The sequence below is a fragment of the Eremomyces bilateralis genome, assembly GCF_010015585.1.
Source record: "Eremomyces bilateralis CBS 781.70 unplaced genomic scaffold P152scaffold_6, whole genome shotgun sequence".
Classification (NCBI taxonomy): Eukaryota; Fungi; Ascomycota; class Dothideomycetes; order Eremomycetales; family Eremomycetaceae; genus Eremomyces; species Eremomyces bilateralis.
Window position 1 is genome coordinate 1,370,616 of NW_022985072.1, and position 26,025 is coordinate 1,396,640.

Here is a 26,025-nt window from a genome sequence, read left to right on the forward strand (position 1 = left end):
AGAGTCACGTGGCCCATCCACTCTGATCAACATATCTTCCATAATTAACTACAATTAGTTAAGTTAGCCCAGGTTAGATAGTTTCTCTTTTCTTCGTCAAACTTTAGAAAAATAATTAAAAGGCGGTGAAGACTATTAGAACAGCTAACTTATCCGTACATTATTCCCTCAAGATCCCTTTAGCACCGTCTTCAATATAAGTTTACAAATGGACTCTACAGCATCTTCGTATGGACAAAAAATCGTTCAAGATGTAACTATTCCTGACCGCTCTCAGCCCCCCATATTTCGAGGGGAATACCTTGACCATTCAAATTGATGGACAGCCATCGAACAATCTGGACGTAACCGTCCTCAAAGCTTTTGAGCCTTTCACCCTTTCATGCGCTTTACTTGTTCAGCTCGACTGGTCGATGTTGAAGTTGAAAGGCCAATATGTACTCAAACTCTTCGATCGACGCTTTGCTACAGAAGTTCGGCGGTATAATAAAGCCTGCCCTTGGGATCCTAAGATCGAGGACGAATATCGCAATTTCGTCTACGACGATGACATATCAGCGCTTTTTACATTCTGTGCGGAACAAGAGACCGATTACAAGTGGACTCCAAGCGCGCAAAAGGACTGGAATGGAGCTCACCTTGAAGCTTATCTACAGTACTGCTGCCGAAACTACTATATGACGGAAACACAAGTATACGACCGACTCCCCGATTTGCAAGGCGAGGATATTCCCCGTCTTATAGCGCGTGTGCTAATAAGACGCCCCTCGAGCGCCGGTCTAATCGATAAATATCTCGACTGTCCGGGCATCCTGTTAGAATATATCCAAGGCTACCACTTAACTGACCTTGAAGAAAACACGCCGAAAGCCGCCTGGCAACAAATATGCGATGAGGCCATCCGCATTGTCAACCGGATCGGCGAGCGAGATATCCGCAACGAAGATGTCAAGACCAGGAATTTCATCATCCGAACAGATCCACGTACGGCCCTGCTTAAAATAATCATGCTAGATTTTGGTGCCTGCGTTCTACGGAAACCAGACCAAGACGACCAAGAGTGGCGAGCACAGAAAGCGGCGCAAGACGAAGAGGGCGCGATTGGCCTGGTCATGGAAAAGAAGCTAAAAGGAGGCTTTCAATATACACGATCTGAGGGATCTGAGAGGTTGATGAGAGAATTTCAGAGCTGGACACCAAAGCCGAGTTGACTCTAAAGAACTTGTTGTAAGCCTTTTGCATGCCGTCCAGCACGGTGGTAGGTATATAATTCGGACATAACTCCATCATAGACAAGGTTAATATTCAATCTTATCCGGAGGGGAAAAAATTGATGGCCCTGATGTATATCCCTAGGGCGTCCAAAACTCTTACCCGTTACTCTCTTTTCGCCTTCCATTACCTCTGGAGTAGAAATACCGTCTTACACCCCTTTAATAAGATTAATCGATAGTTTTATTCCCTTTCCGCGAGGCTGGAGGAGCACGTCAAAGGTAAAGGACCCTCAACTTCTTCCACCCCAGATGCTAGAACTCATAACGGGGACTTCAGTGGTGTAGGTCTGTCATCCAACCTCTATTGTATTTACACTGGGAATGGTCGCATTAATGTCACCCACTCGATAGCTGAGAATTATTAAATGGCTCAGTTCAATCAGAAGCAACTATCGGGGAATTTAATTACTTCTACTCCTTCGGTGTTAGTTTCCAGACTCCCCATGAAACTCTCCAAGACAGCCCAACCATCATCAGCTCGCTTTGTCCGTCTTTTCCGCGAAGCCATGCTCGATCAACTCGCTGTCCGGCACGTCACCAGGAGTCGCACTCTCCGCCAACCCCTCGCGTTGAGCATCGAGCATCGTGAAAGGCGCGGGGTTCGCCTTTGGATCCCCCTCGCCGCTCTTGAACTGGTATCCCCGGATCCTGTGACAATCAGTCAACATCCTTTGAAATCCCGTTGAAGATACGTACCTGGGACCTAGTCCTGTTTGCTCCGGCAAATCTGGTACATAATATCTCTCAAATGCCAATCGATCTTCCTCGAATGTCCCATCTGCGATGCTCTTCCTCACTCTGGCAAAGAAGTTGTCCATCACATGATGGTTATGCATCTGCAATAGGACCCAGGCCAGCATTTCTCTGGCGTTTAGGAGGTGCTGCAAGAATGCTCGATGGTGGGATGTGCAACAATGACAAGAGCAACCCTCCATCACGGCCGAAACATCCGCTTCATAGACCTTATCCCAAAGGTTGAGTCCCAATTCTACCGGACTTGACCGAGTGTCCACAGAAGTAGTTGCAGGGGGTGGGAACTGGAAGGTTAACGCTATCCCCGCGTCGGAGGCAAGGTTGATGAATGGAACGATGAAGACGTCATATCCTGAAGCGATTTGTTGTAGTAGCTGGTTTGGACTTGTCAAAGGCGACATGGATAGTCGCGGGAGCAGAGTCAACGGCTCTGGCAAATTACCAATCGCTTCGGCGTCATATATCGCCAATCCCGATATCTCATCCTTCAGTTCTTCGGAGAGTTTGTCGATATACGCCCATTGACGCCCGATCGGGACCGGCGGGATAGGCGCAAACAGCGTCGGGCGGCTCTCCTGAACCTCCGGACGGTTCAACTGCTCGATCATCTTCGTGACCCAGGAGAAAGTACGGTCTGACACTTTCTCCATCCGTCGTCTGCTCGGGTTATGGTCATACACGACGTCGGCGAGGCATATAGCGATATCCGGACACAGCTTCAGCGTGGCTGTAATATAGTCCTGTACGGGTAGGCTTCGGAAGCCGACAGAGGCGCATATTGATATGCTAGTATCGGTGTTGTGTGCGGATCCAACTACGGGCGTGTATCGACGAGCGCCGAGGACGGCAATGTTATCCTCAGGAAGGCATATAAACCGCTTGAGCGCAGACTCGTTGGGAGCGGCATCTTGGTTGTATATTGGAGGAACGTCACGCGGTATCTTCTCTATAACTTCGGCGCTCCAAAGAGCTCTCTGTCAGACACATTTCCGGTTCCTCAGAAGGGTTCCCTAGACCTACAGTCTTCTAGCGAAAGGTAGACTCCAGATACGTTTGTATGTCTGCGGAAGTTATCTGGAGACAGATGAGGGATAACCCCTCTCGATGCATTCCCCAAGTAATTCGGCGTCTCCAAAACTTTTCTTCCAGCAAGGCTTAAACGACCGAGTCGTGGGCCGGAAGACTCAATTGCCTTCTGGATTGTGAAAATGCGCATCTCATCAGGCAGAGTTTCAAGCTGTTCAGGAGTCAATTCGGCCATGACAGCGGTTCATAACGATGGTCATTCAGCGTGTTCATAATAAGTACGCGGAATTCGGAGCGAACATGAATATCAAAGATCTCGAATATTTGGTCAAACCTCAGGCTGTAAGGCAAAAGGTCCACTTTTTGCTCAGCCCCTTTTCAAGTCCAAACCTCTGAAGCATGGAATCTCACCCAATAATACAGCTTTTCCTTAATCAATTCTCTCTGTGATCAATGGATAAGCCGACAATCTTGATCGTGCCAGGAGGCTTCACACTGCCTGAACTGTACAGTGACGTGATCACCCATGTCGCGAATGAAGGATACTCGGTTCAAGCTCTTCACCTTCCCAGCGTAGGCTACAAAGCCAACGTTGCAGGCACCATGCAAGACGACGCCGCTTTCATCGCTTCAGAAATCTCAAAGCACGCAAACGAAGGCAAAGACGTCGTACTCATCGCCCACTCTTACGGCGGTCTACCTGCTACAGAAAGCACAAAAGGACTCAGCAAAGTTGATAGACAGCGACAGGGCAATTCAGGCGGTCTGGTGAGACTGGCTTATATTTCGTGCATCATTCTACCAGTCGGAGAATCTGATGCCAGCGTTATTATGCCGGACAATATGCTTCCCCGAGCCGCTCCATTCGAGATTAGGTTTGATGTCTGTCTCGCTTCATGCAATTTGTGTGTCTGGGGCTAACGTGAAATATAGGATGATGGATGGTTGCATCAGACGGACATCTCGGCTACTGCTTCCAGTGTCTTCAACGACTTGCCGAAGGAAGACGGCGAAAAGTGGGCAAAGATGAGTACTCGTCATTCGGGTTCTACGTTTCCTGCTAGTCTGAGTCATGCTGGGTTCAAAGATGTGCCGGTTTCGTATTTGCTGTGTACCAAGGACCTTGCGCAGGAGCCCGAGCTCCAGAGAGCGAGCATCGTGATGATGGAAAGGCAGATCGGTGGCAAGGTTGATGTTACAGAAATCGAATCTGGACATGCGCCAAATGCATCTCGGCCTAAGGAAGTCGCAGATTGGATCATCTCCATCACCGAGCGGTCAGCATGAATGTCGATTGCATTTTGGCATGACTTCCAAGATTTCTGGTTGCGTGAAGCAGTGTCGCTTTGAACCACTCCGATCTCCACGGCATTTTCAGGCTATCCCATCTCGACGATCCCTCAATAGTCTCGAACTCACGTATCAAACTGTTCAACTTGTCCCGTACCTCAGCAGGAAAGTGTGTCTGACGCGTCGTGGCCTCCGGCAACCCAGCGAGCATAAAGAATTTCCTGGGCATGGAAATATCGCGACGAGTTCGAATGGCTCTGCTGAGCACGATGACTCTTTTGCAATTGGCGAGAAGTCGTTGCGTATCCGCAGGAGAGACGTTTCAATCTGAGATCTCACCATCAGCATGAATCTCCAAATTCTCTAGCAGTGACCCCAAGACTCTGCCATTGATGATTGGAATTTTCAGCGTGTGCAAGATGTTTGAATTGCCCGAAGCCAAAGTACCTGTGATTTGTCCCTTCACGAAGGGCGTCGCGTAACCCCGGAGGGATGTTAGTTGTTCCTCGCACTTGCCCGCGGAATATAAGTATATTTACATTGCGAACGGCTTGAGAATATACCTAACTTTCTCCAACTAGCAAACTTCAATCTTAACAAGAATTTCTTCCTCTCAGAGTCCTTGCACACTGAACCAGCACGTCGTTTTGTCCTTTACCACTAAACTATTGGGGGTAATGAGGCCACAAGAGTTTAGTAAGAATAACGGCTTTGGTTTGCATAGATCTCCTTGATTGATGTAGGGCCAAATGGATGCGTCTCTGGAGCGGGTACTACCTTTCCGTTGCTGGTCCGTTTCTTTTCCGAATCTGTCGAAATTAGGTCGGCGGGTCTTCGACATTCCGGGCCGCGATCGGAGAAGGAGTTGTCGCCGGTGTTCCATTGCCTTTTTCGACCAATGGTTCTGAATCGTCCCTTCGTGTCGTTCGATGATCGGGTTCAACCGATGGAAATCCTTCCAGATATTCGCCGCCTGTCGACAGGCTTGATTCCTAGCATATTCAGGTGGGAGTTCTGAGACGCCATAGCGACCATGGAATGATTTTAAGGCATCTCCAATATCACTCCAGTGAAAACCTGACAGCTCATGTATGTTGCATGGATTCCGCTGTACAGACGATAACATTTTTGACTGATCGGTTGCAAATGAAAAGGGTCAAACTGTGAACCGATGAACAGAAAGAGGAGAGGTACACAGAGCGCTGGGTGACCAAAGAAAGGATTAACCGTGAGCGACTTATATGTGAGGAAGGAATTATGTTTTGTTCTGTGCCGCCTGCCGTGAAGTTGAGTTATACATGGATGATTATACAATCTATTGTATATTCATTTGCGAAATTGAAAAGGGCAGTATTTATTGCATTTAATGGTACCAGAGACGATTAATAATAGATAGATAGCGTGGTACGAATAGTTACTTGTCCCGGCCTCTTGACTCTAAAATCAACAAAGACGATGATGTTAAAAAGAATCCGATATGATTGGACACGCAAATATTCCAGAATAGATGATTAAGCCCTGATTGCCTCATTGATGCCGCGTTAATAATACAGAAATCACCAGATTGCTATAGAAGGCTTCATTAATAAATGAGAGTCGAGGAGGTTGAATTTTCTGGCTACAGTGAAAGCCGACTTTTATAGTTCTAGAGCCAACCCGGTGGGGGATATCCACAGCAAACGGAACGATCAGTCTCAGCCGTCAATACCTTGGGTACAATAATAATGCCTACCTAATAACGAGGCAGCCACAGGAGAGGTATTATTGTCTGTCCATGACACTGAGTGTTACGGCACGGTAGCTGGATGCACCCAATATACGCGTAGCCAAAGATATTCTAGATTGAGATGAACAGTACAAGGTAACTATGACAGAGGAATCTTGATGAGGTTCCGTCTCTACGCTAGACTTGATTAGGTTGAGGCTCTCAGCCTATGCCAATCATAGGCCATGCCCATAACACTGAGTATCTCTTGCTTCCTACTCTGTCAGTTACCAATGGTTTAGCATGACAGACGTTTCCCTTTGTGTACGTGCAATAAGCTCACAACCAGCATATTGTAGAATGTTGAATCTGATAGTCTTCATTACTCTTCTCCTCATCAGCATATCTCTACCTCTCTATTGAGCGAGTGATTCCCTCCAGTCATCATATTCCATAGCTCATCCATGCCCTCCTCACTATCTCTATGCCCTCAAAAAAAACTGCCACGTAAAACGCCCAGTGGATCATGGCCTGCGCCGACCATGCCATCCATGCATGCATACTCAGATTACCGAATATCCGTCGATAAAACAATCCCATCCGAACTCCTCGCTATGAATGCGATATCCATTCCTCTCGAGCGCACCGCCTGCGGCTGCTCCGTCTCCTTGCTGTCTCGTAGGTTGAACTGCGTCGTCCGTCGTCATCATCATCAGACGCCCATCGTGCGCCCTTGAACTTGATTCCCGCCGAAAACCCTCACCCAGATCCCCCCGCCGACGCGCTGCTTCTTCGCCGGCTTCTCATCCATGGCGTTGACGTCCTCTTTCCGTCCGCGCATCGCCATCTTCCCCGCAGGCACTTCGCCGTACAATCGCCCCGACGGCGCCGGCAACGCGCCGGGCCACCGCGCCTTCCCGTCGATGCGGATGACGGGCGCCTCGAGGTGGACGAGCGACTCGGAGTCGAACTCGACGGGGGCGGCGTCGTACATGGGGTGCGGGAGGTCGTCGGGGTCCGCGTAGGGGTCGAGGAGGGAGAGTGGGGTGCTGGAGCGGGAGGAGCGGGAGTCGGCATCGCTGGTGGAGGTGGTGGAGCGGGAAGGGGGAGAGAGGGAGGGGGTACGGCTGGAGGAGCGGGAAGAGGGGCCCGTGGGGAGGTAGGCGTAGCTGGAGGAGGTGGAGTTGATGAAGGAGCTGTAGGGGGAGGAGTGGGCGCGGCGGTGGGCGTTGACGCGGGCGGCGTGGGCGGCCTTTTCGGCAGCGATGGCGCGGGAGGCGTCTTGTTGGGCGCGGATGGGCGCGAGGAAGGGGTCGAGGTGGGTGTAGAGGTCTTCTTGTGTGATGCGGAGATCCCAGTCGAGGAGGAAGAGGAGCTGCTTCTCCATCAGGTTCACCTCAGTGATGGCGAAGCCCCAGGACTCGTAGCCTTTGACGGCGGTGTAGCGGGCCCAGTGCTTGTTTTTGGGGGAGGAGTCGTTGAGGTACTTGGCTGAGAGGATGAGTGCCGCGAGAAGGATGCGGTGCACGGTACATCGCATGCCCTTGGCAACCGGGGGTAGCCGTGATTGTAGGCGTGAGAGGTAGACGAGGGTGGACATGAGAGTGGGGATTTGGACATGAGAGCGGGTGACAAGGGATGTGATAAATTCCGTGAGTGAAGGGAGAGGAGGTTGCTGTGAGGATGGGTGTGGTGGACTTGGTGATGGTGTTGGTGGGAGGTTCTTGTTAAGAGAGGAGTCGCAGCGGATGACCTGACTGGCCTTGAAGGCGAGGTGGTTGATCATCTCTTTTGAGACGGGAAGTTGGATGAAGTAGTCCAGGGCGGCCTTATTCTGGACCGGTGTCGGGGGTGGTGAGAGCTCCATGATGTCGAGATCGTTTGAGATGTCGAGTCCTAATTAGGAAGGGGATGTGCCAGGGTGGTAGAGGATATATTCAAGGAGAAGAATGAAAGATCGGGAGATTGAAGTAGATTGCCGGGTGGCAAGAACACAAATGATGTATCGGCAGGCTCAATAAACGCGATCCTCGACAAGGTGCGTATTGACTTGAATAGTCAGGCTACAACAATAGTGTTGCAGTGATGACCGGTCGGTGATATAACCCTTATCACGGATCGAATGAAGCCCAGGCCTTATGCGGATGCTGAAACAGGCTTAGTCAATAACGTGAAGCAAGGAAGGATGACGATGAGCCACACAAGGCAGAGTGAGACAGTGAGATGGATAATCTCAGGTCCGGTCACCCTTGGCTGTGTGCAAGAGGATTCGAGGATTAATTCCAAGGACTATTGTCGTTTAGATAGACAAGTCCTGAATAAATCTTCAATAAGAGAGTGGAATTGGAAGAGGTGGATGTGCGGTTGCGAGGGGGATGCAACCCAGGAATGGAAGTGGAGGACCGGGAGATTAAATCCGGAAATGGCACGAATGTTCTGCCTTCTTTCTTGCCGGTGATGCACGAAGGCAAAAAACGAAGGAGAAAAACGCGTGTTTAGAAACCTGTTAGAGTCGAGGTTGGCGAGAAGGCTGACGTGGGTGCAGTGGCTGCTCGTTGTCCTTTTTGGAGTCGAGCTGTACGTATCGCAACCGACCGCAGTAGGAGGGGTTGGCCGGTGCAGGACGTTAAGTGGGAGGCCGGATGCGGGAACGATTGCTAGTCCGGGGTGGTTTGTGTGGTGAGGAGGGAGTGGTGAATGTTGAGTGGTGAGATGGTGAAGTGCCAAGTGGTCAAAGTGGTTGAGGTGGGTTGGTGGGCTCTCTGCGGAAAAAGGAGGCTTGGAAAGAAGGCTGGGAATGCTGGGAACACTGGGAGTGCTAGCCCGATGACGGCAGGTAACGAAACACGAGGAGGATAGGAGGCAGACACAAGTCCGAAACCAGAAATTAATTAAAGCTCTGCAAAACAAAAAGAAGTCGGTTAGTTGGTCGTGGTTGGTGAGAGGTGGAATGGTGGAACATGCACTGACTTTTGGGTCTGTTACGTCCTGCTGCTCAGATCCGGCCGAGAAGAGGAGGTGATGGGACTTGGTCGAGACACTGGGTGATTATATGAGAAAATTGTCTGGCTGGGTGGGATGGATGGCAAGAATGGAGGTGCGCCCCTATGCGGAAGGCCTCCTTGGCTGTGGGCAAAAGGGATACGTACATTATTGCTGTGGGGAAAAAAGGAATTTTTGCCTCTTCTAGACTTGCGTGTCCAGATGGCGATGCGATGCAGCGATGGTGAGGATTGGGGGGTGGTGGGTGCAGGTGACGGGCGAGGCCAGCTGGGGGTCGCCGATTAGCCGGTCGCTGGTGCGGAAGAGGCGGTGCGGGCTGTGCCTTGGATGCCGACCAGGTCTAACCCTTGCGTCGACGATCGTGAAGGATGAACGGACTTATTCGTAAAGTCTAGCTTCCGTTCGGGTCTGGTGATTTGGTGAATGATAGATGGGTCCGTCGTTTGCTTTTCGGGAGCGTCTTGCGTTCACGAGGCTTGGATGATCCAGAGGATGAGGGGAGAGTGAAAGGAGCTGGGGAAAAAGATCGGCTGTCACGCTGATATTATTGAAGTCGCTAGCGACGTAGAAAAATTAAATCCCTTCGACCAGGAAGGAAGGGAGGATGGAACGGAGAAGGCTGGAGGAGGCGGGAATTAATTGAATCGGATGCTTGTGATAAAACAATAGTCATATATTCCTTTCTTCCCAAGACAGGAGAATGTCTGATACTAATACCATCGCCAACCTGCGTCCCCTGGATCAAACAAATCCCTCTCCATCCGCCAAATAAAGAGCAATCTCGAACTCCAACCTGCCAACCGTGACGCAGGAGCGCACAGCGCCAACTCGAATATCTCAGATGTCGAGTCCACCCCCTCTACCATTGGTTCGCAGCCGTCGCGCCAGGATCGAAACAAATGACCCCCAACCGCGACTATGACTTCCTCGCCAGACGCCAACCTCTCCATCGCTAAATTCTAAATTCCATCCTGACTTCCCCCCAAACCCACTCCACCCGACCGCCCGCATTCGCAGTTCGCACATGACGCCAATCAGATCCCCCCCTCCACCCGCTCCACCAACCGCCACACAAGCGCCAGCCCGTCCCTCCGCGTTTCACCAGCTTCCAGTCCCGGCCCCGCGTCCGCCAATCCCGTTTCGGATGTCCACTTCGCGGTTTCGCGCGCCCAAACGTCGCTTACCGATCCGCACTGGTCGGGTTGTAACTCCACCCCGTGTTTGAGGTAAGAGGTTGCGAGCGAAGGATGGTTGCGACGGTGGCCAACGAGGTGAGTGGGCAGTTTAAGGGTGTTGGGGGACGCAGGGAGAGCTGGTGTTGCAGATGTCGGAGCGGAGGGGGGTCGTTTGGCTGTGGTGCGAACTGTCATGTCTCATGCGTAGCTCAACATTGAACGATGTGCGGTGAGTTGGTGACACCATGGCGGGAGCCAGCATAGGAACGACGTGGCCATGAGGCATGAACATTGAAAGAGGCTGGTTCAATACAAGGTATGACTCGGAATTTGGAGATCGCGATCCACGGCCGGAGAACAAAGGAATATTCCCAGTGCTATGCATGGCATTTCTGCCCGAATTACTGAACGACGCGTCGAGACACGATAGGGAAGCCATGCAGGGAGAACAAAGGGTTCGAAAAGCCAAACATCAGGATCCTTGGATCGTCATCCCCTGATTCGATATCAGATTCTCCCTAGTTTCCTGTGTGCTCTGCGATCATGCTTCACAGACACTTGACATGTCCACACTGGTTAATCGAGGGATCAATCATCCTCGGCAGTCGAGCATTATTTCTTGTTTCAACGTGACAGCCCATATTTGTCCCGCGCTCCACCAGAGACCCGACGTACATTGGCTCGTGGCGGTGGTGGCGAGATCGATTTGGTGTCCTCCGTCGCCCATCCGGAGTTGTGTCCCCTTCAGTCGCGCAAATTCCGCCGCAAGAATTCAATATTTCAAACAAGGATGGGATGGCCAATCACCACAACGATTCCCTTACTCCGTGCTCCGCCTGTCCCACGGCTCTCCGTGGAGTATTCACGATCCATGGCATGATTTGTTCCAGATGCTTCGTCAGCTGCCTGGCTCATCTGCCAGCCATCCGAAACTGCGTCGTGGCCAAGACACTGCAGGGGGTCAGGGGTTACCAATTGTGGCTGTGACCGAAGTGCAGGGGTTCTCACTAGCCACAGCGGATCTGCCCTGTCGACCTGTCGGAACTCGGACCCTTCCGACGATTCAACACTTCTATCAAGCCGCCGGATCTGGCACTAGGGTCGCCAATGACCGCAGCGACGCGGCGGGTGAGAGCCCAGGCGCCTCGCGAAATGGAGCCCGAGGCTGGACCGAGAGCCCCATCGCCGAACGCAGCGGGCTCTCCGAGTGGAGGGGAGGTACATTTGGGGTTCCAGACTGCTGGTGGTTAAAATTCTTTCGCTGCAGGATATGCAAATCAGGAGTCGTGGTGCTCGAAGGATCATTTAGTTTAGAATCCATTAATCAACTGCGGAAGGTGCATAGCAAGCAATAGTCTTGCATGTGGACTTTGCCCAGCTGGTTCAACACAGCTGGACGGGGACGGCGATCCCGCTTTTTCCCTGACGGACTCCTTCACGCTTCGATCTATCGGATCATGCACGATGGGATCCTGGGGTAGCGCATCCATCCTCGTCCCTCGATTCACTGCACCGGCTCGACTTGTCCTCGAATTTCTAGGTTCTGACTTCGGACACACCAACGTCGATCAGCAGGAAAGTTCACCCGCCGCCCCAGGGGGACGGAGCATCGTTTGCCCTTCGATCCTCATAATCAGCTGTGCGCTCCGCGGAGGGGCGCTGCTGCGACGGAGCCACACCCGATGAGGCGGTGCCTATCGTGAACTCAGCGGGAGTGTACAAACGTCTCTTTACGCGCGAGAAAGAACACGGGGGATGCATGTGAATTTTTGCACTGGGAGGAAAATTGAGGTCACTTTTTCGCCAATGTCTTAGACATTGGGAATCCTAGCGTGCTGGTCCTGTTCAGCTGGATGGTTGTTCATCTGACAAGGCTCTGTGCTCCGGTGAACGCTCCTATCGTGAACATGGATCATGTGCAGCTGGAGGCGTGCCGCGTGGTCATGATGATCGTGGAAACCTCATCGCAAGGCTTGACTTCAAGCCTCAATAGCCACTACCATGGTAACGCTTCACTCCTGACTTTAGGCAGCATGTTTCCGGAATTTGATATCCTATCGCGCTCTCGAACACAGGACAGCATGAAGACTGTCCTCCAAGCCCTATTTTAAGCCCGCTACACAAGTATAGCGTTCAACTGACCGGTAATAACGCCTGGCTGTGGATGACTGTTGAGGATATGATGGACACAGCCTCCTTGATGTCGTCGCGAAAATTGAGAGTTGAGACACATGGCCAACTAAGTTGAAGCACGGAGTGGAACTTGGAAGTTCTTGCCGAAGGGCTGAGCTTAGTGACAAACAAGTCAGGAGCCCACATGATCTGAGACTCGGGGAATCTCACAATCTTTTTGAATGGCACTTACTCTCAAACAGTGACAAACACAAGTGTTGGGTAACACGATGAAAGATCTATCCTTACTCAAAATGCAGATGGTGCTCCGGTCTGTCAGGGCCTCAACGTGGTGCTATGCTAGCAGTTCAAGGCACCAATAAGGCGACCAACCACCATCCCAACCACCAGACGTGGAATCTTCAATACTCTTCTCTAATACTCAATATTCATACTATACGAAATGAACCTCCATCAACAACTCTCCATCCCATAGGCCATATTATTATCCCAGATCATCCTCATCCTCCATCAAGTCTTCCCGCTCCCCATCCTCAACCTTCGTCGCCCCATCTCCAGCCTTCATCTAAGCGCCCTCCACTTCCCGGCGCTTCCCCTCGACCACTCACATCCCCCGGAGCGTTCGCGGCTGTTGGTTTCAACAAATTCTCCAAACTCCCTCCAGCGCGTGGTAATTGGTATATTCGACCTACTATGAAGTGGAGAGATGAATTAAATGTATACCCACGCAAGCGCCGGGAGCAGGTGGCGTTACTCCATCGGTGGTGGATGGAAGCGGTTTGAGGTATGTACAGGGTGATACGGTTTCATAAAGGTAGAAATGAGGTGGGTTAGAGGAGTTCGGATAGCTGTTTGGGGCATTTCTGAAAGAATTAGAGACCAAGAATTGAAGGTTTCATATCGAGTAGAATATATCCTGCGTTGATTGTAGAGCCTCAATTTTCGGATGGCCTCTTTCTGGACTGTCTGCCTATTTTTAGATGCATGTTCGTCCTTTGTAGAGTTGGGATTCTGGCTTCATATTTCCTCTTTTCCTCAGTCTCTTTTCTTTTCCTCTTTGGCTCCGTCTGCTGCAATCCTTCTACATGTCACTGATTGAAATTGATCACTTCAAACTGATATCTCGCATAAGCGCCACATGTATAATTGTTGGTGTTCTTCGCGCGACTATTTGTCACCGGAGCAGGTCCGTTCGACCTAACGTATGCGCAATACTATCTCGCTGCACGGGTGGGCGGCTGATGATGATGATGATGATGACGGACGTGGAGGCTGTGCTGTTTTGAAGATCCAAAGCTCGGTCGATTTCCCCGGCGAGACCACGAAGGGTAGGGAACTAGAATATAGCGGGTAAACGAAGGTCGACCGACCATTCCTTTCGGACCCGCCAGAGCATTTGCTGCCCCAGGTTGCTGTGTCCACCCAAGTCGGCGAAGTCACTCTCCGGTCCGATGACGTTCACAGGCGTGCGCAGCGCCTGGCTCCAGATCTTCCCAAGAGTCCTCTCCGTCGTCGACATGGCGGCCGTGGTGTGGGATGTCCTCCTCGGCATGGAATGGGCCAGTTCGTGGGGCTCGGGGAACGGGAGCGCGGGCCTGTCGATCTTTCCGTTCGGATTCAGCGGCATGCGGTAGAGAGGGACGATGACTGTCGGGACGGCGTATACGGGGAGCTTGGTCTTCAAATGATCTCGAACATCGTCTCGCAGTTGTCGGAAGCGCCGAAGCCGGTCGACCATGCTATCTTCGCTCGCCTGAACTTCCAGGCTGCGGCCTGTGTCTTGCTCCTTCGCCCAGGCCTCTCATCGTTTCATGTCGGGGACAATGTAGCTGACGAGTTGCGGCTCTTCATTCGGATCCCTTCGTAGGAGGGTGACATTCTCGCGCACAAGCGGATGAGATGTGACGTGAGCATCAATTTCACCCAGCTCGATTCGGAATCCTCGGGTCTTAATTTGATTGTCCGCTCGCCCCGTGCATTCCACGTTGCCATCAGCTCGTCGCCTTCCCAGATCTCCTGATTTATACATTCGATCTCGTGGTCCCTTGTAGAATTGTCTCCAGGGTTCCGGCTGACTCAATGCTTTGACTCGTTCTTCATCTTCGACAACCCACTCTTCGGATCCACAAACCAATTGTCAACGAACTTTTGCTTGGTCAGATCTTCGAGTCCGAGATACCCTTCGGCTAATCCGCCAGCGCGGACATAGATCTCCCCCGTCTCACCAACATCGCAGAGGCGGTCTTTGTTCTCTCGATCGACAATGAGCAGTTGGACATCTTTCATGCCTTGCCCAACAGGGATGACGTCACCGAGTGTGTCGAGATATTTCGGATCTGCGTTTCGGCTTGGGATTTCAAAGAAGCTCACCGCCCGTTGTGTCTCCGTCGTGCCGAAAAGATTGACAATGTGGACGTTGGGAGCCAGCTCTTGCAACCTTGTCTTGCACCAGACCTTCAAATGTGCTTGACGACAAAGACAAACATCGCTTTTCTCTAGCAAGTCATAGCGAGCACCTCGTGGACATATACATGGACCGAGGGCTGGTCGATATCCCAAGAGTCAGGTTGGGCTCACCACACCTGTTTTCGCAATGTGGGAATGCTGCATATCATATGGATGCATATCATATGGCTTCATTAATCTTGTTGCCTGCTATTCGCACTCTACATCGCGAGGGAGAACGATACACGTCTTCTCGCCAAATTTCTTCGATGGGCTTCACGGCTGATATGCCCTGTGACTCATCAATTGCGGCAGTCAATGTTACACAAATTGGGGACTGGATTGGCACTCCAATCTCACCACTGCCTTTGGCCATGATGAGGCTGCAAGTTCCCGTTATTGGAATGCCAGAATATCCTTTCTCGAGTCACCATCAGAGATGCGCATGACCTGTTCAATATTGGAAAACCAGCCTTCTAGAATACAAGGTACAAACTGACTTATACTTTTCATAGAAGCTGGACATCGCAGTTTAACTATCTACGCCGCAGAAGCTATCAGGTTGATAGAAAATTCACAATACCCGAGCAGCCTGCTTGCATACATCTGTCAAGTCTTATTGGATACTGGTGGGTGGCTTGCATACAATTATGCAGCTGTCCTCTGACCGGGTTCAAAAGTCCTTGGTGATAGGACACTCAGTGCACTCAGCCTGATATTGATATCCGGATTCCAAAGCTTTCGACCGCTTTCGAAATGTCCAGTATCTCGTTGATAGTTTGCTCAAGGAATATGGAAACAAAGAGCATCATTTTTATGAGTTATTCGTTTATGTTCGATAATGGCCCTTGCTGGTGATCCTATATCTGAGAATACGGCGCTCTTGTCGTTGTTGGGCCCCGTCCTGGAACCAGTAACTGAGCATGAAATACCCCATCGCAACAAACGTTACGAAAGTTCTTATCCACTCATATTTAAACATGAAAAGCAGCTTGCTCAGGCATTTGCCCTAATATTGGTGAACACCGACGATCCGAAGCGAGTTGGGGCCGTCTGCATAGAAGTCGCGGATGGCGGGCATCTTCAATTAAGGACAGCGGTGAACTCAGGGACTCAAGAAAATCGGAAAATTGCTTTTCATAAGGTTATGAACCACTTGAACTGCGACAACGGTGCGTCTTTTCCCGCTGAATAGTCTCTTGGCTAAGAGTGTTGGGGGACAGTCACTTCGAACTCTCTATTGAACGAGATGATTGATGTTTGCCGGCTGAAGCTCCTGTCTCGATTATGTTCGCACCATGCTCCCAATTCAAGGAAATCGAACAGGCAGCCTATTATTCGCAAGCTGCATGAGTTTGTCCGATTATTCGACAAAATCAGGAAAGCACCGTCAGAACTGATTCCCCTAACTGAGCACACTTCCTCTCTCGTCCAAGATTTTGACCGAATCGAGGAGATGTCCGCATCTGAGGCCAAATTGGGACAGCAGAAAACAAACCTTTTCCAGATCATTCATAGAATTAATGACATGCTGGCTGAAGTCGACTTGTTGGCCGTGTTAGGTCTACTAATGAAGCATGCCGTTGTTCCAAACCTCACTGAAATCACGGCCACTATCAGGAGGTTCAAGCAGCTACAGCAGTATCTCTTCGCTGCACGCACTCTTGTTTCTCTAATACAAAAATACCCCATCATCCGCAACATGACAATTCAAGGGGTTGAACTAGGCCCATTCATGGAATGCAATCAGGGTCCGCAACCTTCAGGGGTCCGTTCCGGCTTGTTCAGGCGCACGCTTGCGTCTAAAAAGTCAAAAGTCTCACGAGCATTGCTACGTCATATATATAAGGAGCTTCAGACTGACCAGGCAGGAATATTAGAGAACATCGACAGGTTTTCAGAGAGGGACAAATTAGTTCACGCGGAGATTCAGCTTCTATTCCAATATGAAGATTCCAAAGATGACATTGCTCTACCGCCCCGGGTCATCTGTTCCAGCAAACATGCATGCTTCTCTTGCAACCTGTTCCTGAGGGTACATGGCCGTTTCTACACGCCCGGCACCCATGGCCGCCTTTACGAGCCGTGGAGACTCCCTCACCATGACGAGCTTGGGCTGCCTGAAGAATCAATCAATGGGCATTTAGTCCAATTCAACAACGCCCTAGAAGATAGGATCAAGACTACTCTCAAGTCTGGAAAATCTAAACTGGCTTACCCATGCGAGAGTACAATTTTCCACTTGGGCTCTCAAGCTTCCTCAGTTTTATCAGTGCATCGTCAGGCGCCACCACGAGCTGTGCCAGGAGCCGGTCAAGATCAGCTCGAAAATGAAGATTCCAACAGGTCACTGGTGCAACCCGAGCCGGTTAGCACGTCTCCAAAACAAAAGCCTTCCTCTGATCACGGTGTCCAGCCCGTCCAAACGGAGATATCCCCCTCCGTTTATCTTGAAGATACGGACGAATTATCGGACCTAGCAAGTCTGCCGACTGTTGACCGTATAGGAAATTCGAAAATCATCGACGTTCCTGAACCAGTGGATCAACCCGCTATTCCTCAAAGATTGGGGACATGCCGTAGTGCCAATGGTTCGTTTGTTTCGATCCTATATAGTCCGAAATCCAGGATTTCGATCGAGAAGACACATCCTTTGATCCTTGGCCCCCCCTTGATACTTCGAGTAGCCCCAGAGCAGTCGGTGCGAGTACACAGTCCACGCATACACATGGAGTTGACATCCGGGGATGGTTGCACATTCGACGACACGTATGGCGAAGTCAGTGTCTTTATTGTAAACGTGGAATTGCTCGAGTTTTCTCAAGCGCTAGAGCGCTATAAACAGCAGGACATGGTGGACCTTAGTTTGCCACATGAATGCCCTGAATCCTTTCATGATATCCGAGAGCAAGATTTAGTCCTTCGAAAAAGACAAGATGTAGTCGTCATTCGGGTCCAGCCAGAGTGAGATTTTACAGCTGCTATTCGACCAGACTATGGGGTTCGACAGACACTGCATAAAAACCCTCAGTGCACACACTGGACGCTTCTTACTTAGAATTGTTGGCGGCAATATCTCTCTGGGTGTACTGGCATTATCCACGGGAATCGATTCCTAGACGTGATAGGACATCGTTCTTAAAGATTGATACCCTAGAACCAGGAGATTATGGGTCCATTCGCAATTCATTACCGAATGATTATCTTCGCGAGCCCCGCACGCTGGACTCCCACGAGGGGGAACGCCAACGCCAAATCCGCCCTAGGAACCTCGACGAACGAGGACTATCGACGCCACCCCAAGGATCCAGCAGTTCGTCACGAGCATCGCCACCCGGACCTCCGCAGGCGGGCACGCTAACGCCAAATCCACCCCCGGACCCCTGAGAAGAGGGACGGGACCAGGAGTATCATCCCAAGCCTCAAGCAGCAGGGCGGCAGACGGCAGACAGAAGGCTCCGTTGCCGCCGGTGCCGCAAGGAAAGCATGGCCGAGGGGAAAGTGAACGGGAATGGGGGCTCATCTGGTGGGAGGGGGTGGACGAGGTGAGATGCTAGGCGGATTAGAGGGGGGTTGGCAAATCACTCTGCCAGTCCATGGCCAGGAAATGCACATATATGGATAGGATGGGGTGGATTTGGATCGTTGCGCGGGATTCAGGGGCTGGTCGGCCGTCACATGTGACAGTCAAATGACATCATATATCTAGGCTGGCGACATTTGAGAATACCATGTCTTCATCTAGGGGAATATATGCACTGGATGGTGCCGGTATAATCATAGCAAAGCGTGTTACTGATCCGGGAGACCTGACTGTGGCTTCAGTCATTTTCATGAACCGGTCAGGAATAAGTACAATGACGTCTTGTGGCCACTCCTCCTAGCATCCGTAGAGCGACTAGGATGATTCCAACAAAATCGAGAGGTATAGAGTAAAGGAAAACGGAGAGGCGGTTCGAAGCGCTCTCATAAATCCTTGAACGATGCTGTACAATGAAATAGACGGAACGCTCTGATGTGCATGAATGAAAGGACCCCGAAATCCTGGGGAAGAAACAGCAATCGACAGAAATCTAACTATTCGCAATGTAAAACACCAGATGATATGGGACACGCTTGCAGAACAGCACCCATGAAACTAATCTAAAATTGCAAACACAAACTGTTCAAGACACTCGAAAGCGACAAAGGAGAGTCGGCGCAAGGAACGGGGTCACGATCATCGTCATCGCCGGTGGACATGGGCCACCGAACGGTCAAGCACTTGAGAGTTAAGACATTCCGTTAGACCCTCCTCTTGTCGCGCATGAAATCATGGGGTGGATCGCGGAGGCGAAATCCCTGAGGATGATGCACTGGGCTCGTGGAGCATGGAGGCACGGGAACGGTTACGCCATGAGGTAATTGTCAGGTATGATATCGGAGAATCTAGATATTCAAGTATTAACAGGTGAAGCGTGGCCTGATTGTTTCGTTCTTGCAGGAGCAATGTAGTGATGGTTGCAGAAAAGCAGTCATGATGTGTAACCATACGGGAGACTGAATCGGGTATGATTCTCGCACGGCATGCAAACAGTCATCCAAAAAGCAAATGAGACACGGTATCATGATGAGGGTCGCATATCAAATTCCAAACGAAACAATGAAGTCTTTGATACTAGCTTCCATCACTGACGTCCGTGTCTCGAAGGGCGATGAAAGGAATGGAGGAGCCAACTCCCGACGTTGGGATTGGCTTAGGTAATCTCCACGCTCCAATCCCGCTGGTCAGAACTTGATCCACATCTCTTCGATCAGCCAATGAAGAGCGATCGGGTCAGGTAACGCCGTAGGGATATTTTGCCGATTGGACCGATTGGACGGAAGAAGTGGCAGGGATCAGGGAATCGACGTCATTCGCGAATTGAGCGTCGATTCGGTCGGTGATCCTACAATTCAGGGGGGAGGGGGAGGACAATTGACATCATCCTTTTCCGGCTGATCGACAGGACCATGGTTGCAATGCCAACTATCCACTCAATGATCGCAAAGGCATCTGGTGAGTTGGTGATAGCCTCGTACAGGTGCTAGGGCGAAACATGAAGAGTCTGCGGACAGAAGAGATGGACTTTTACCATGTGGTAACCGAGCCGTGCACGAGTGGCACCAACAGATATCCAAGAACGAACTGGAATTCCATAAAGGTGAAGAGATTCGGATAGGACGCCCACCAGTATCATCTCATCATGCGCGGAGCAGGAGGACAAAGGCACCGAACGCCCCCCACTGCATGTCTCGGGAAGAGGGTCGGTCAACTGGTCGAGAGCGTCGATCAGCCAAGGAAATGGAGAATGGATGGACCTCCCCGACGTTCTCGCCCCGTCTGTCCACGTCTAGACCGACTGAATGACACTGCTCTAACCCACCCCCCCGATGCCACTGGTTCCATCTATCCATCTCCAGTCCCACCCCCAATATACACTGACCATACCACCGTAACCAAACATTCCTCCATCATCCAACGCCCATGCAAGCAATCGTCATGCAGGGTCCAGACCAACCCTCCTCCCCGGCCGCCACTGCAATGACACAGTTTAGCACTGCTCCCCCACCAATCCACGTCCACGAGGCACCTCTGCACGTCGCCCATTTCATGCCGATGATGCTGCGATCGCCGCGTGGTGCGCCGTCTGCATTGGCCCGCCGTCGTGCAGGAGGGACATGACGTGGATCTTCACTCTGTTCGGATGGCGATACGGGGGAGGAAGGGAAGGAAGGGCGTCGATCTGAGGGATATAATTTCGCTGGTGGTGAGTGAGGACTGTCAGGGTCTAGGGAAACGGGTAGTGGAGTGGTGGCCTTTCTGCTATAGAAAGAGTATGGATATAGGAACGGTGCACGCTGCTCCGTTTCCTATTTCTAGATTCTTATAAATGCTGTATATCCCCACATTACTCCCCAAGTATCTACAGTCCGACCACTCTCCTACAACATCTCACGCTATTTCGTTGCCGTTTCCCCCTTTCGGCTCTACGATTTTCACCTTCCGCAAAGTCATATTTCCATCGTTCAGAAGGCCGCATCCTCGCTCTTTCTCTTAAGAGTCCGCGCCAGAGAAATGGTGACCACCCAGTCCGGAGTTTACGTCCAGGGCCATTACACCGAACCGATGTCGTCCAGCCACGACTTCGCGCACTCCTACACGGGGAACCGTGGTCGAGCTATGTCTACTTACTCGCGGTACATGCGATCATGCCACCACTTACCTAATAACTTCGTCTAATGAAGACGTAGGATCATGCACGAACACACAAGACAACAACTCGACATAGCCACCAATTCCTCCCGCCGACGGTCACAAGTCGAGGAACCCCCCGCAACAAATAGCGATCAAAGTAGTATTAGGAGCGTCGATTCCGCGAGCTCATAGCCGTTGCGTTCACGATCGATTCTCGCTTTGCGGTTCGGTTGTGCATGAAGCGTGGCGAAGGATCAAAAAAGTGCATCGCCTCCACTGGTAGGTGGAGGGACAACAATACTTGGGGAACAATATTTGAGCAACAATAGTTATGGAATAATGCTTCAGAAACAATAATTGGGCTATTTTGGAGCGGTGTAGGTCTGACTAACTAGGCTTTGGCCTGGACCTGGGACTGGCGCCATCAACGGACATGAAATTAGCGGTTGGCATCACGGATAGACTTTGACGGCATATATACGCACACGATCTGCGCATTACGAAATGAAATACGACACCTTAACAATCATCTATTTCATGAGTATCATTCGCACGACTCGTGTGATCTCCGGTACTACCTACTGCCATATAATCCCCATGATTCTAGTATCCGCTAGATGCTCAGAGTCCGTTGTCCTTCTTGAACTTATCCCACGCTTCGTTCAATGTGCTGAACACCGCGGCGCTAATCATCTTCTGCTCGGTCGTCGCGTCCTGCGGAATCTGTACGCCCATCAGCACCGAACTTCTGCCACGAAAAAAAAGCGGAAGCGAATCAAACATACCTTATCCGGATGCACCTTCGCAATCGCCTTCATATACACCACCTTCACCCTCCCGGGAACCACCAACTCCCCCATCCCCACCTTCCGCCACCCCGCCCCCTCCCACAATACCCCCTCCAAACTCCCCAGCAGCGCCCGCAGATTCTCCGCCCGCGACCCCTTCCACGCCACCAACCGTCCCTCCACCGCGTCCACCAGCGCGAACTTCTCGTCTTCCAACCGTTCCGCCGCTCGGTTCGCGTCCCGAAGCTTCTGCACCGCCTCTGCCGAGGAGGCGTGGCTAGGTGCCGGGCGTCCCGCGAGCGCGTCCATCGCGGACATGGCGGGCTTGGGTTTGGGGATGGGTTGCGGGCGGGGCGTGGGTCGCTTCGTCGCGGTGCCCGATGATGGTGCTGACGTCGTGGATGAACCGCCGCCGATCGCGTGGTCGCAGCGGTTGCGGCCCTGGATGCTTACGCTGCCGCCGACGCCCGCCTCGACGGCGATGCGCCACGCGTCGGCAGCGTCCTTCCATTTCTCGAGATTTTCGAGCGCCTCGGCCTTGCGCATGGTGGCGCGGGCCCAGAAGTCGCGCATGTCTTTGCGGGAGGGGGCGGCGCCGGGGGCGTCGGGAGGGAGGTCGATGTGCTCGGCGACGCCGCGGGCGGGGCCGATGAGGGCGAGGGCGGAGTCGGCGTCGGCGAGGGCGGATTTGGGGTCGCCAATTTTGAGGGCGGTGGTGGCGCGGTTGCAGAGGACGAGGATGGTGATGGGATGGGTGCGGGGGAGAGGGGCGAGGGCGGAGGTGAAGGAGGTGTGGGCAGAGGCGTAGTCGCCGCGTTTGAAGGAAGCAGTGCCGGTGGTGCGGTGGGTGGTGGAGGTGGTGAGGGCAGAGGGGGAGACGGGTGGGATTTGGCGGGGTGGTGCTTTCGGGCGGGGAGGCGTCGAGGGACGGCGAGGAGGGGGTGCTGGGCGGGCGCTGGACGTCTGCTGTGCGAAGGGATTCTTCGACTGGAGGGAAGCCGGAGGAGATGATGGTTTGGAGGCGTTGGAGAGCGGAGAAGGGCGACGATCCGGTTCTGGGACTGGGGTGGCCTTCTTTCTCCGAGCTGGGCTTACGTATGCGGTAGCGGTTTGCTCGTCGACTTGTTCTCGTGTTAATTTTCCAGTTGGTGCCTGGCGTTCCGGCTGACTGGAGTTGGGTCGCGAAAAGGGGTTTCGGTCCGGTTCGTCCCAAGGCGATCGAGATGCATTTGCCCTTGCCGGTCGGTGTGGAAGTGCTTCTTGCCTCTCTTTCGACGGACGCGCGCTTCCCGCCTCCAGCATCATCGCTTCATCGGTCACCCCGCTATCTACTTTGCCATTGGTGGCATGTTCCTTAGAACTATTTGTGGCTCGACCACGCGGCGCCGTGGGTCGACTCTCTGGCATTCGTTGAGCACTTTGAGCCTCTCGCATCCACCGAGGTTGTGACGGATCCCCTTCCTGTTGGAATTCCGCCACCGCTTTCTGCATTTTCTTCTGCCCCGTTTTCCAGAATGAGTTTGCAGACTTCAGGAAAGTCGACCCAATCTCCGATGCATATTGAGCCACGTCTTTCTCTTGGTCGTGCCCTGCCTCGTCACGATCCCGAGACCCAGACGAACCTCTCTGGGTTTCCGACCGCATCCAAGGCGGTACCCCCGAGTCATCTCGCTCCTGACGGCCTTTTGACTGCCGTGGTTCAGGTTGCTGGGGCGTCGATCGCCCGGATCCCTTCTCCCCTCCACCTGTCTTCTGTTTTGATTCTTCATGCGCGCGGGTGAGAAGGATCCCAACTGCAGCCTGGACATTCGTACCATTCTCCGTCTCTTCCAGCGCATCCGCGGCCTTGGAGGCATCGAATCCCATGTCGACCAGTTCTGCCACCGCCCTGTCTTTTGGATCCATTCCTAGCGGTCCATCGTCGTCTGAGGAGTCATCTACAGGTTTAGTCTCACTCCGTTGTGGCGGTGGCATCTCGGATACCGGTCGCCCAAGCATCCCCAGGATATCATCGTCGGTGGTCGCAGGTTGTGGTGTGGCTGCTGGGGGTTTTTGAGACATCTGGCCCAGTCCAAACGGATCGTCGTCATCATTGAAGGCCATCGGGTCAGATACTGATATTGCGGGCCTGCTACGCTGATCACTCGTTCCCCGACTCCCATGTTCGCTTGATTGTATCGGAGGGGGCGACGTGCCCTTCGGAGGAGGGAAGTGGCTTGAAGCATCCACCGGAGCCGTAGATTTAAAGGCCGCCAGGATATCATCTTCCTCCTCCTGTGGCTTCTGGGGAGCGACCTTCGGCGCACCCGTCGTCCTTGATCCTAGAGTATCCCAGAACTTTTCCTGGCCGCCAAACTGCGCACCAAACAATTTGCTCTGCTCTTCATCTTTCCGACGCTTCTCCTCCTGTAGGCGCCTCTGTTGTTCTTGTAGCGACAGCTGGGCCGCTGCTGGCTTCGAGGAATTGAGTGAAAGTAGTCCCGCAAAGCTGTCGGTAGCAGGGGTCGAGCTCCGCGGTTGGACCTTGAGCTTCGGTGTATGATTTCCGGTGTTGCTGGACGGAAGGGAGAAGGGGGTCGAGCGACCGGAACTCGACGGTGATGGCGTAGGTTTGAGCGACGGGAAGGAAAGAGCGGTTTGCTGGGAGGGTGGATTCGTGTTACTGCTTGGTTTGGAGGAGCTCCAGTCGAGGCCGGCGAGATCGTCCATCGTGGACGAACGTTATACGAAACTAAGATGGACAAATGGTACTTCCGGATGATGATGACTAAGTCTCCGTTCCATTAATGTCCATGATAAGGGGCGTACAGTGGGCAATTAAGTGTCCGGAAGATATTCAACAGCTCCACCGATTTGTAGGTTCATCAAAGTCATACATGACTTGGCGTCGACAGCATGTTCAGTTTTGGTGTTAATAACGCATCGATGTCAGGGTTCACACTGCGAGAGGGATCTGGACGGTGATGTGGCTTGTTTGTGGCTGGTGCAATTAGTCACGTGGCATCCATCAGCCACAACATGTGCGCATCCACTGGTCTGTGGCACTTGTGGTCAGTGGTGGATGATCGCAGAAATCAAAGTCCCCATCAGATTGTCGCTCGTCTTCGTCAACCCAATTGATAGAGTTACTTGGCAAAGGCCAAAGTTGCTTGACAAAGTTTGGATTTCTGCTTACGAAGGACTTCATTTGATTCGACACATTGCTTCCTGTCGGGCTACGCAATCCGGCAAGCGAATGAACCTCCTGAGTCCTGACTCAACCCCATCTCGTCATCCAGCCGTCGCATGAGGTGTGCCTGATTTTGTACGTACGCATAACGCAACCGATGAGCTGAATCGTGGATGGCTGAATGGTTGTTTGATCGACCCTCGCGTATAAGCGACTATTGAAAAGCCGTCGGAACCAATTGGTGGAAATGGGCCATCGCGAGTCGCCAATGTCCGTCATGCACTCGTGCGGTCGTGGTCTCGTGGAGCATGCAGCCATCCATGGGTTTGCTCCCGCGTCCCAGCGATTGATTAAAGTCGGGGGTCGATATTGTGGAAGACTTGACCCATCGGCGTTGTTTTTGATTCACTGTGATATCACACCTGCAGCGGATGAGCGACGTTGCGCCAATCGAATATCGATTGACAGTATACCGCATACAGGAGATAAATATATCCTTACGTACTGGATAGACCAGTGGTGACATGCAATCAAATTACCGAAGCTGTCGCGAACTTGCGATTCATTCTGATTCCTGACTCTGCAGACTGCAGTCTGCAACTAAGCGTCCACCGGCCCAATGTCCGGACAGCTGGAACCCCGCCCGACGGCTTGACACTTGACAGGCGATGCCCTATCGGGGCCTTCGGGGGGGGGTTATCACAATGGGTTTTACTCTCCACACACCTGTCGACACCTTCGGGTTTCAAGCCTTCGGCGCATATCCACCTCCAAATCGACTGCATACACAAGATGACGATCTTCAACTAAACCTTGCCTCGTAAACCATAACCCTTGACTCGTTTCTGACTTCATATCAACAGAAATCTTCGACAACCGAAAAGGGGTTCAACTGACAAGTAACGAGTCGCTTCGATATTCCCAAGTCCCAACCCCGCCCCATCCACGGCACAGATTGACTGATTGACCTGCCCTTCCAAGTTCTAGCCCACCACTCCCAGATGGCGCAAGGAATCCAACGCCTTCCGGACGCCTCCCCATGTTAGT

The 26,025-nt window shown here is 52.1% G+C and overlaps 10 protein-coding genes across 10 annotated transcripts; 5 read left to right on the plus strand and 5 right to left on the minus strand.

Annotated features, from left to right (window-relative positions):
• Positions 1–80: 80 nt before the first annotated feature.
• Positions 81–1,211, plus strand: P152DRAFT_481210 (uncharacterized protein; the record flags this gene model as incomplete). The annotated part of the gene is made up of 2 exons (XM_033681801.1): positions 81–228; positions 278–1,211. The coding sequence occupies exons 1-2, from the start codon at positions 209–211 to the stop codon at positions 1,209–1,211; spliced, it is 954 nt and encodes a 317-aa protein (XP_033535683.1). The 5' UTR covers positions 81–208.
• A 430-nt stretch (positions 1,212–1,641) lies between these two features.
• On the minus strand, positions 1,642–3,339 carry P152DRAFT_433767 (tRNA-guanine transglycosylase). Its single transcript, XM_033677471.1, has 3 exons — positions 3,048–3,339; positions 1,971–2,979; positions 1,642–1,922 (listed from the first exon to the last, which is right to left on the minus strand). Exons 1-3 carry the CDS (start codon positions 3,286–3,288, stop codon positions 1,748–1,750), a joined length of 1,425 nt encoding a protein of 474 aa, XP_033535684.1. The 5' UTR covers positions 3,289–3,339; the 3' UTR covers positions 1,642–1,747.
• Positions 3,340–3,506: 167 nt separating this feature from the next.
• Positions 3,507–4,340, plus strand: P152DRAFT_465777 (alpha/beta-hydrolase; the record flags this gene model as incomplete). Its single annotated transcript, XM_033680652.1, has 2 exons — positions 3,507–3,935; positions 3,987–4,340. The coding sequence occupies 2 exons, from the start codon at positions 3,507–3,509 to the stop codon at positions 4,338–4,340; spliced, it is 783 nt and encodes a 260-aa protein (XP_033535685.1).
• A 2,999-nt stretch (positions 4,341–7,339) lies between these two features.
• P152DRAFT_394479 (uncharacterized protein) lies at positions 7,340–7,915 on the minus strand (the record flags this gene model as incomplete). Its single annotated transcript, XM_033676259.1, has 1 exon — positions 7,340–7,915. A coding segment is annotated over one exon (576 nt), but the record flags the coding sequence as incomplete, so codon positions are not given.
• Positions 7,916–10,395: 2,480 nt separating this feature from the next.
• P152DRAFT_302899 (uncharacterized protein) lies at positions 10,396–11,830 on the plus strand. The gene has a single exon (XM_033675096.1). It carries the CDS (start codon positions 10,790–10,792, stop codon positions 11,579–11,581), a length of 792 nt encoding a protein of 263 aa, XP_033535687.1. The 5' UTR covers positions 10,396–10,789; the 3' UTR covers positions 11,582–11,830.
• A 651-nt stretch (positions 11,831–12,481) lies between these two features.
• P152DRAFT_303156 (uncharacterized protein) lies at positions 12,482–13,450 on the plus strand. The gene is made up of 3 exons (XM_033675098.1): positions 12,482–12,530; positions 12,602–13,173; positions 13,236–13,450. The coding sequence occupies exon 2, from the start codon at positions 12,696–12,698 to the stop codon at positions 13,140–13,142; it is 447 nt and encodes a 148-aa protein (XP_033535688.1). The 5' UTR covers positions 12,482–12,530; positions 12,602–12,695; the 3' UTR covers positions 13,143–13,173; positions 13,236–13,450.
• Positions 13,451–13,533: 83 nt separating this feature from the next.
• On the minus strand, positions 13,534–14,097 carry P152DRAFT_472828 (uncharacterized protein; the record flags this gene model as incomplete). Its single annotated transcript, XM_033681183.1, has 2 exons — positions 13,534–13,695; positions 13,744–14,097. The coding sequence occupies 2 exons, from the start codon at positions 14,095–14,097 to the stop codon at positions 13,534–13,536; spliced, it is 516 nt and encodes a 171-aa protein (XP_033535689.1).
• A 338-nt stretch (positions 14,098–14,435) lies between these two features.
• P152DRAFT_448414 (AMP-dependent synthetase and ligase) lies at positions 14,436–15,180 on the minus strand (the record flags this gene model as incomplete). The annotated part of the gene is made up of 2 exons (XM_033678054.1): positions 14,436–14,824; positions 15,165–15,180. 2 exons carry the CDS (start codon positions 15,178–15,180, stop codon positions 14,436–14,438), a joined length of 405 nt encoding a protein of 134 aa, XP_033535690.1.
• A 269-nt stretch (positions 15,181–15,449) lies between these two features.
• On the plus strand, positions 15,450–17,919 carry P152DRAFT_302886 (uncharacterized protein). The gene is made up of 2 exons (XM_033675095.1): positions 15,450–15,976; positions 16,028–17,919. Exons 1-2 carry the CDS (start codon positions 15,646–15,648, stop codon positions 17,770–17,772), a joined length of 2,076 nt encoding a protein of 691 aa, XP_033535691.1. The 5' UTR covers positions 15,450–15,645; the 3' UTR covers positions 17,773–17,919.
• Positions 17,920–21,468: 3,549 nt separating this feature from the next.
• Positions 21,469–24,939, minus strand: P152DRAFT_481217 (uncharacterized protein). Its single transcript, XM_033681802.1, has 2 exons — positions 21,807–24,939; positions 21,469–21,744 (listed from the first exon to the last, which is right to left on the minus strand). Exons 1-2 carry the CDS (start codon positions 24,516–24,518, stop codon positions 21,643–21,645), a joined length of 2,814 nt encoding a protein of 937 aa, XP_033535692.1. The 5' UTR covers positions 24,519–24,939; the 3' UTR covers positions 21,469–21,642.
• Positions 24,940–26,025: the final 1,086 nt, after the last annotated feature.